Source organism: Pempheris klunzingeri, chromosome 15, assembly GCF_042242105.1.
Source record: "Pempheris klunzingeri isolate RE-2024b chromosome 15, fPemKlu1.hap1, whole genome shotgun sequence".
Lineage (NCBI taxonomy): Eukaryota > Metazoa > Chordata > Actinopteri > Acropomatiformes > Pempheridae > Pempheris > Pempheris klunzingeri.
The window spans coordinates 12,379,338-12,389,902 of NC_092026.1; the positions used below are offsets into that span (position 1 = coordinate 12,379,338).

At 39.1% G+C, this 10,565-nt stretch overlaps 1 protein-coding gene across 1 annotated transcript; it reads left to right on the forward strand.

The window, feature by feature from the left end:
• Positions 1–1,622: 1,622 nt before the first annotated feature.
• On the forward strand, positions 1,623–10,295 carry atp6v0b (ATPase H+ transporting V0 subunit b). The gene is made up of 8 exons (XM_070845511.1): positions 1,623–1,857; positions 2,733–2,781; positions 4,230–4,313; positions 5,524–5,601; positions 6,313–6,382; positions 6,586–6,637; positions 7,792–7,982; positions 8,184–10,295. The coding sequence occupies exons 1-8, from the start codon at positions 1,773–1,775 to the stop codon at positions 8,208–8,210; spliced, it is 636 nt and encodes a 211-aa protein (XP_070701612.1). The 5' UTR covers positions 1,623–1,772; the 3' UTR covers positions 8,211–10,295.
• Positions 10,296–10,565: the final 270 nt, after the last annotated feature.

Genomic DNA, 10,565 nt, shown 5'->3' on the forward strand with positions numbered 1-10,565 from the left:
AATGTTGGCTAAAGAAAGGAAAGAACTGCCCCCTGGTGGATCATCACTAGTCATTTATGAAAGGCAACCACATCAAAAAAGTATGTATTCCATAGATTACTGAGCTTAATGCTGGGAGACTTGCAAGAGACATGTTGAAGAAATAACGGTCAAAATTTGAAAAAGCAGAGGACGAGCATCCTGCCATTTAGTGTCTAGTATGCATCAAAAGCTCAAATAATAGTACATAGCCTTGGCATTAGTCATACCGTTTTATATGCCCATGTTTTTCGAACTCCTCAGCCCTAGTTTGTAATACAGGACTGTTAAAAATGTTTGACGAAATATTTTGTCTCCAAGATACGATATGAGGGTTATTTATTAGACTTTCAAAAGTTTTGAAATAACCCTGAAACCTTTTCAGGCCTTGGGGTTGGTAGAGCGGTTAATGGTTTGAATGTACTGGTGGAATTCTATTCATTTATTTGAAATACAATGGTGTGTTTGTCCTGAACTGCAGACATTATAAAAACCAAACAGCACATCTTTATATAGTCACAAAAAAATTGAACACAGTGAAAATATCTGGACAAGTGAACCCAAAAATGAATGCCAGCTGGAAGGGCTGTTTCACCACTGAGTCCACAGGAAGAGCAAATAATGTAATTTCTTGTGTTTTGCAAATAATGTTTATGGATAGCATCGATGGAGAAGTTTGGATCAGACGTTGGCTCGCAATTAAGTATCTTGAGAACGCGATCCAAACTTGTCCTTTTGGTTTTCTTTTCAGGGAAAATCTCCCCCAGTATTGGATTAGATGTGGTATGGTCTGGTCCTTCTGTTCTAGGTTAAAGGAAATATCTTTCTTACTGTTTTGTTTTCATCATCTGAGCAGTAATGTCCACATATAATCCATGCCAGTTTAACCTGTGTCTTGGTAAGTGTTTTCTTTTCTTTCTCAGGATTAATTCTATGCAGTATCTCATTTGACACATCTGTGACTGTATTTATAATTCAGTGCTTAATTCACAAAGCTTTATGCAATTTTATTGAAGGAAGTTGTCCAAAGATATGATATTGGAGACAAAATTATTTTCAGTTTGTTTGTTATTATTATTTATAATAGTGTAGACAATCTTTATAGGAGGAGACGTCCGTTCTTATATAATAACTCGGCAGCTGTTTTCTGTTTTTTTAGTTATCACTAATGTCCGGTTGAAAAAAATAATTTTGTTGTTTTTGTGGAGTGAAAACATTGTGATCGCACTCAAGAACCCAAGCTGATAATGTAAACCTGTGGAGATGTAAAGTTTATTATCAGTAGAGGAGTCGTGACTCCTACACAGCTACAATAGAGACATCTAGCGCCCTGCAGGGAGCGCTGCAGCCTTCAAGGATGCGTTCGGTTACAGTACTTATATCTCTAAGAACTTAGCTGCAAACCTTTTAACTCTAGTCACGGCAAATTGTTACTCATAACCCAAGTTGTTGTTGCTGTGTGTGGCAACAGACACAGAGTAAATAAACATTTCGTCTACACCATCGCCCCGTAAGGGTTTCAGCAAGGTGTAGAGGAAACAGAACGGAACGCAGCCCTCCAGTCCTCCAGTCCTCCGGTCACATGCTAGATCAGCTGACATCCCCCAGCTTCTCCTTCTGATGCTCCCTCTCCTCCATCGACCGACGGCGCTTCCTTAGACACTATTCTTTCATTTTCTCGGCGTTGCTGGGGTCAGCTTTCACCGTTGAGCCGAGGACATCTCGCTGATCCAGCAGGTTACACCGCCGGGTAGATGCTGCTAGAGTGGATGATGAACGGACACGCTATTCTCTATACGGGGGTCACTTTGGCCTTCTGGACCACCATACTAATCGTCGGTAAGATTGCATTTTCCCTCATATTTTGTCCGAATACGGGAGTTAATGAATAACATTACATCTTTCCTAAACGAGTGCATTAATTATTCTGTATTCAGTTGTGTTTTCTTCGTGGCGAAATGCGTTTTTTTTATCTTTCACGTTTGACAGCTTTGATCTGGGATCTGGCTAAATCATGGGACCCGGCTGCGACTGTTTCCATTTTGTTTGCTAACTGTTGGTAGCTTCATTTACAAATTGGAGATAAAATGACCCGTGCATGGTAGTAATAAATATCACGAACATGCCAAAGCACAAGTTGCTGCTGAATCTCATCGAAATTTTACTTATTCATATTTAAGTCGAGTGGTTTTGCTTCAGAGTTAGCACTTCGCTAGCATTCACTTAACGTTAAGCTAATGCCAGCTAGCTCACAGCTAACCGCTAGCAGCAGGAAAGATGTTTAAACGTTGGACAGACGTGTTTGTAGTTTATATTTAATAGTTTCAGACTGTCTTTCATGGGAGTCATGATGGGTTCCCGGTTTGCTTTTCGCACAGTGGCTTCAGTTAATTATTTTGGCTGAGCTAACGCTAGCCAGCTGGTTAGCATTGGTGTACACAGTTGACTGATATGAAACGATCTCAAACAGGAACTGCAGCAGTTCTCACGTGAGAGTGATATATCACACTAAAGTTAGAGCCACTGTCCAGGACTTAAGCACATACACGTGACACTGTCTCACACATACTTCAGGGAAAATGTTTATTAAAGTTGTAACAAGCTGTATATGTCTGTACTAGAAGGCTCTTTCTTATTTGTCAATGTAAATCGAGGTGAGATTTTTTCCCAATGTGTACATCTAACTTGATATTTTATGTTTTTGTTTCCAAAAGGTATCTGCTACACCATATTTGACCTTGGATTCCGCTTTGATGTGGCATGGTAAGCAGTCATGGCCTTATGCCGGTGTTGAATCACAATTTGCTTAAAGATAGGACAAAACAGTAATTAAATGTGGTTGCAGTATTTAAAGGTGCAATGGTTCTGGAAAAAAAATGAAATTTAATTGGCAGCCATATTATTTATTGATTTAATAATTTAAACTATTTTTCAAAAATGCTAAAGTGCTGTTTGCAACTTCTCAAACAAGAGGTTTTGCTACTTTTTGTATTTTATTGTCAATTAAATATCTTTGAGTTTTAGGACTGTTGGTCAGATAAAAACAATCTGAAGCATCAACATTAGGCTCTATAGATTTGTGATGGACATTTTCATAGTTTTTTGGTTTTTTTTGACATTTTGTAGACAAAACATGCTATTTAATAAAAAAGTAAGTGGGAGAATCAATAATGAAAATAATGATTATTTGCTGCCCTAATTTGTAGTCATCACACTTAGTTGAATGCTTTGAACCTTCCTGTCTTCCCTTGTCGAAAAGTAGATGTTGAAATTTGGGGAGAGTTTTACCAAACAGACGGCTGTTGTAACAAAACTGTATGAACTTTTCCTAAATTGCACAATTGTGAGAATACAGCTCTACTGCTTGACAACAAGTACTGTGCCCTGGCTAATTGGTCTGTGCCTATTGCATGTTTAAAACAGTCCTCATGTTTGGGTGTAGTAGTCTGGATCACTGATGTTGGACCTGGTTCCTACTACAGTTTTTAGTTTTGTTCCAAATGGTTTCATTTTATGTGACAATGTGGTAGGTGAGATGGTGTAAGTTATTTATAACTGTACGGTGGATAGAACATAAGAAAATGAGTGTGACAACACATACTGCAATGATACAAACGCTACATTAATGCTTGTACACATTACCTTTCCTCACAAATGCCACGTTTCCACCGGCTCGACTTGGCCCTACTCGACTCGACTCGGTACGCTTTAGATAGCGTTTCCACCGTACCTAGTACCAGGTACCAGGTACTATTTTATTTACTATTTTCTATACTCCTCGGCCGGGGTTCCAAGCGAGCTGAGTCGAGCTGACAATGCGACGTCACCAGACTGCAGACCACTGATTGGCCAGGGAGCGGCGTCACTTGATGAGTCATGAGAGCGACTATCAAACTCGCCGTTTTTTAAAACCCCCGGAAACAGAGACGGAGCATTTTTATTATTTCTGTGAACGAGGTAAACGGATACACGCAAAACAAACGCTCCACGTCCTTAGTTGTGTTTGTTTGTGCCGTATACAAATTACGCTACCGGAGTTTCGGCCCGCCTTGCTATGACGACGCCGCCCACGTTTGAGGTGGTACCAGGTGTAATGGAAACACAACCGTACTGTACTGTACCGTGCCGTGCCGGGTCGAGTAGGGCCATGTCGTGCTGGTGGAAACACAGCTAAAGTACAGTCTTCATCAGCTGCACCTCTTTGTTTGCAGGTTCCTGACAGAGACTTCTCCTTTCATGTGGGCCAGTCTGGGAATTGGTTTGGCCATCTCTCTGTCTGTGGTGGGAGCTGCCTGGTGAGTACCTAACAAGGAACACAGTTTGACGCAGTATTTTCAATGTGTAAACCAGTGGTGGTGGTACTGGAAGGAAGGCCTAAAATGCACCATTCCTTCATAGTTATTTCCTCTTCTTTGAAACACTCAGGACAGTTGATCATCGTCGTGTAAATGTGGAACTGGAAAATGTGAGAATTGGCAACACAGGAACTCTCGAAGTATCTTTAGGATGGCTTTGTGTTCAGTCTTTAGGTTTTAAAATAAATTAGTGAATCAAAAACTTGAATCTCCATCACCTTCATACTACATTACAACAAAACAAACGCTTTTGATGAGCTTTATTTTTACATTTCGCTGAGGGCTTGTGAACAAAACAAACCAGCAAGCTTTTTTTCACACCACTGAATCGGATTTAATAGTTTGATCATAAACTTGGATTACAGATTACAGAGAATATTTCATATTTTAAAGACGCCAGCTGTCAGAAAAAAACTTTGGCTTTGCTTTGCACTTCTGTTGTCAACCTTGTAGCTGAGGATAAACCAGAGATTTGATATCAATGATTCACCAGCGTGAACAGACGGTCAGAGAGCTCTCTAACTGATTTCCTTTTGATGCAGATTCTATCGGCTTGCTGTGTTGTGGCCCGGCCATGCTGTGTGTGTGCATATGAATGTGACCAAATGTAATATAGCTGAAATGCATTCACATATGATACTGACATTGTGTCTCTAATCTACACGTTGCATCACTGATTTCCTTTCATCAATACATGGACATTCCTCTTTTAATAATGACATCATTCAAAATTTGTTGGAAGCGTCTTGTCCCATTTGTTCTATCCGTATCCACATGTATTCTACTGTCAGCTGCCTGTGTCTTAAGTTTGTTTAGTTTATTTTCATGTAGTTATATTCATTCAGTATAGGCTTTATAAACTCATAGGCTTATAAGCTAGTATAGACTCATTAGGCTTTTCTGTGGTATGTGTTTGTGCAGTACAAAAAAGAACCCTTCCGCTGATAAGCCCCTACTATGATAGTTAATGGTATAATTGGAATTGGAAGTGTTCACGTGCCTAAATAAGTACTTTGTCTAGCTGACAGGAGCTGCAGGCTGACTTGTCATTAGTGTTTTCCAGAATATGTAAATCAATAAGTAGTTTTCTGGTTATTCCTTTTCTTAATCCGTAATCTTTGTTGTGCTGATCGTTGTTGGTGTTTTCCAGGGGGATCTACATCACTGGCTCAAGCATCATTGGCGGTGGCGTTAAGGCTCCACGAATCAAAACCAAGAATTTGGTCAGGTGAGTTCATTCAGGCATAAAAATGTTCATTCCATTTTGTCCTATTCTCCTCTGTTATATCCTATTTTATATTGTCATGTTTTATTCACTGCATTTTAGTTGTAGTTATAATTTTGACTTTCTCACCGACCTCATTTGCTCTTTTTGATTTATGTAAAGTAGCTGCTGTACCGCTGCAATTTTCCCTTTGGGTGTAGTCAAACACTCCATCCATGCCTCCCTCATGAAACCTATAGGCTCAGCTGCAAATCTTAGTGTTATTCAGTTAAACAAACTTATATATTATAAGTATTGCTGTTAAATTTGCTGTAAAAATTGCATTTTTATATTAAATTCTAACCTCCAGTTGAAATAATGGGCATAAAATGGTTTGGAATTACATTCCTCACAATGAAATGTAGTAGCCAATTAATACCATAAACCTCTGTAAATACTTCTCAGATTAGAACAGCAGTTTTATACAAGTGCTAGATATTTACAAAATCCCTGCTCGCACTGGCTTTCCCAACACGCTGTAGCCAGTGACTGAGCACCGATGAGTGACTGCTAGTGTAGGCAGTGAATTACGGCTTCGCCAAGCGTCGATGAACACAGTTTGTTACTGTTAGTCCTCAGCACCACTTTGTAGAGACTTGGGAGAACAAATTGGCAATTTCAAACCCAATCACTTCTCTTACTTGGTTTCTCTTTTTTTTTTATGTCTCCCTCTAGCATCATTTTCTGTGAGGCTGTGGCGATCTATGGGATCATCATGGCCATTGTAATCAGCAACATGGCTGAGGTAAGCAATAAGTGTTTTTGTTGTTCATGATCAAGACAACTGTGCAATTATCCATTTTGTCTCGTTCAGGAAATGGGGATCAACACAACCATAAATTTAAGTATTACACATATGGGACAGACAAGTTTAAGGAGTAAGGATGGTTGTTTGTCCATGAAAATATAAATAGATCTCTTAAATAATCTTTCCTTCTTTCTTTATAGAACTTTAGTGGAAACACCCCTGAGACCATCGGATCAAAAAATTACCAAGCTGGTAAGAAAACTGGCATAAAGCGAATGTTGTCACAGAATTTTAAACTTTGATAGAATACTAGTGTAAAAAACCAATACGCGATACCTCTTTCGAAACCACAGCAAAAAAACTCATAGACACACAAAAGAGAATCTTTTAATCAACAACCTGCACCCAGTGCTGATGCAGAAAAAGTCACCGAACACAAACCAACTCATTTTCAATAGTGTTAATTGACAGAGTGGAATTGATAGACAAAAAAAAGTAGTGGTCAGACATTTTATTATCCGATGAATCAGGGAAAGCTCTGCACTCGCCTGCTGAGGCACATATGTGTTACTATGGTTACCAAATGATTGCATCGTTTATACAGATCAGATCAGCAGATACATTTTTTAGCAGTTTAGCTTTTAAAATCATGCAAAGTCACGTATTTGCCAGCAGGGTTCGATTGACAGCTTTCACAAATGTATCGCACTGACCAAGAGACTGTTTTAACCAAACAAAGCTGGTCAGGTGTGAGAACACAAGTTTGGATATTTATAATGTTATGGTGCTTTACCACAGCTGCCACTGTTCATAGCATGATTAACTTTACTCGTGTCATTAACCCTAACTAAAAGTTGCAAACGCTAGCCAGCTCACGTTAGCCGTGCCCTGAGGTAAATTTCTCACTAGCTTAATGTTAACGTTAAGGTTAGCTGCTAGCGTTACAGTATAAGCCACTTGTTTTTTCATTAATGAAAATAACTGTACACTTATTGAATTACACTAACGTAATATTACCTCTCAAGTTTGATTTCCTTCCCTGTTGTTTCATCTGTGAAGCTTTGGGTTGAAAATCAGTTTTATTTATTTTTTTTATAGCTCTAGTACTTTTGATACTATTGAATAATGTATAAATTATGAATTATTGTGAATAATTCCTCGTCTGGTATTCAAGATTCCTTCCTTACGTAATGGTTGTAAACTGCAATGAAGATGTAGCCTAAATTAGTATTAAGTATTGATTGCACAACACATTTACAAAATCAAATTGACAGATCTGTTAATATGCATGTACCCCAAATTGAATGCACTCATAAACTATGACAGTCTAGATCCATTCTTACTGGCCAGGTTCATAGTAGGTTAGTCATGGACGTCTCTGACTCATTTGATTTCCGTCTGACTAGGTTACTCCATGTTCGGAGCTGGTCTGACTGTGGGCTTTTCCAACCTCTTCTGTGGCATCTGTGTCGGCATTGTGGGCAGCGGAGCAGCATTGGCGGACGCCCAGAACGCCAGCCTCTTTGTGAAGATCCTCATCGTGGAAATCTTTGGCAGTGCAATTGGCCTGTTTGGTGTCATTGTAGCCATTCTGCAGGTGAATGAGCCCAGCTGCTTCATTTCTGCTTCTCCACAGTCTTTCTTTTTTCCTTAGAGTAGGAAACTATCCGTGGCTTTTGTCATGTTGACCATTGGCGCAGACTTATTCTCATAAAAGCTTGAATGGATAGACGTTATTTAGGTGTGATATGACTGTATTTCGAATTCTGTAATAACTGTTTTCCTTTTTCTCCCCCAGACGTCAAAAGTAAAGATGGGTGACTAGAAGAATCATTCATACACTGAGAAGATAAAAAGACACTGCTGGAATATAAGATGGATTATTGTGTAAATATATCGTAAATTATTTAAATGTCTCCATTGGCCTGGTATTGTTTTTAATTCTTGTCATTCATGCAAGAGTGGTACATGCACACCTTACGGTCTTGTCCTGAGAGGAAACAAGAATTTTGAATGGGGGAAAACTGGAAGAAATAACCCGATGCCAGTATTTCCTGTGCATTTCTTACACTTTTTTAGTGCACAAGATGCTGATAAATGAGTGAACAAGCCAAATGTACATGTTGCGAAGGTTTCCCAACACCAGCCCGTCTGTAGTTTTCAGTGCTGTGAAGACGACCTGCAGCTGCAGCGTATGGTTTGAATCCCTCTCAAACTTTAAGGACAGGTCCATGTATTTTCTGACTACTCTTGGATGAATGGCGAGTTTAAAAATTACACTAGAGTATTTGAAAATATTTGTGCGTGTGTGTGTGTGTATGCTGGACATGTGTTTGTTTGTTTTTTTCTTTTTTCCTGTGAAGCATGAGGGTGTTTACCATTGTGTTTATTACTGTAGCCTGGTCTCAGTTTTTTTTGTTTTTGTAACTGTTCTTTGCTAATAAGCAAGTGGTCCTTAATCCACACTGTGGCCCAAAGACAGTATGTGTCAGGCCTCCTGCTGTAGAAGTGACAGAAAAATCTATGAAGTTTCAAATTATATCGCTGATCTAGAATCATCAGTAAGGTCACTGAACAGTTAGACATGCTCTTTGGGAGGCCAAATAGTGTCACATCACAGCAGTAGATCTGCTCTAAATATGTCATCCTGTCATTAATTCACTTACTTCCCAAAAACGTCATGGAAGTAAGATGTCTGCATTTGAAACTTATGAGCCTCCTGAACATAGCTGCCAGCCATATCCACCCCTTCTTCTCTACTTTTTGAGTTATGGAGTTTCTGCAAGGATGAGTTGGACTTGAAAGTGGATTTTTCAGTGTTGATGCGGAGGAGGATACCCAAAATACCTTTCTTTTGAGAGACCCTGTGTCCATACTGTGACTTTAGCATGAAGGCAAAGTTGGAAATGAACAAAGTCAAACTTGCTTTTCTCTTTCTCAAGTCACGACTCAACTTGATCTTAAACAGGATACAGGAATGTATTTTCGAGAGCACCTCAGTTAAATTGTATCAACTGCTCCTCTGACTTTGATTTTATGTTATCTCTGGTGGTCAAGCTCCTAAAACTCCAGGCTCCATTACATAATCAAAAAACTATACAGATTTTTCTCATTTTTTATCTCCTTACTTTACACAGAAATTACAAATCTTCATAGTTCTATATTTTTTATGAACCTGTCTTGTTTTGAATGTACATCCTAACATGTCGGCTGTTTAAGTCTTTAGTCCCTAATGATTTTCTAACATTCCTCACAGAAGCTTATCGTGTGTGTTAACCTGATATGGGTAGAGTGCAATTTTACACTTAAATTAGACCCCTGCTGCATCACAACAAAGCCATTATTCATTTTTAGTCATCAAAGCGTGTACTTTTTATTAGCTGGTAGCTACAAAGGATTTCAGCTTTTTCCTTTTGATGCTGATTTGTAAATCTAGATTATTTTTTCTGAACCTTTGGCTGACAGAAGAATTAAGTTGATGTGACCATGAGTGCTCAGTGCTTGTATGAAAACACATTCTGTGACACTATTTGTTCTTAATGCATCATTCCACAAATATGTCCTGTAATTTCCCCTCCCCCCAACCCTCTTGTGGAGCTGTGAATGAGTGTGAACAATTGATCTTAACATGGGGAAACTGGATTGTCTTCGGTGTGTGTAGACCTGGCCTCCCAAAGGTGTCTAAACAGCAAGATCGTCTTTGCCCTTATGATGGTTTTATAATGAAACCAGGCTCTGTACCAAACCCCAGGCTCTCAGTGACTAGTTGGTACCGTGTGTGCATTATGTTGATGTGATGGTGATCAGAAAATAAGTCATTGTTTTTGACACTGTGTATAATAAGAACAGAAACAGATCGTCCTACTGGCTTCATAAATGTCATTGAAAAAATAAAATGGTCCAATCAAGATTTCTGTATTTGCTTCTGATTTATGTTCATGTTGTGATTTCGTCACTCCTATAGTGATCACCAAGTGTCTGGTCATAATAAACACTAGTGCGTGTACTGCTGTTTGAAATATGAGCGGCATGTGACCGAGGCTGCTGACTGTCTGTCTGTCTGTCTGCCTGCCTGTCGTGTTTACCTGCTTCCACTAGATGGAGCAGAAAACTACAAAATTCTCACTAATGAATCCATCTGCTGTATTTATGAAAGTTATTTTGATGCCAGATCAACTCA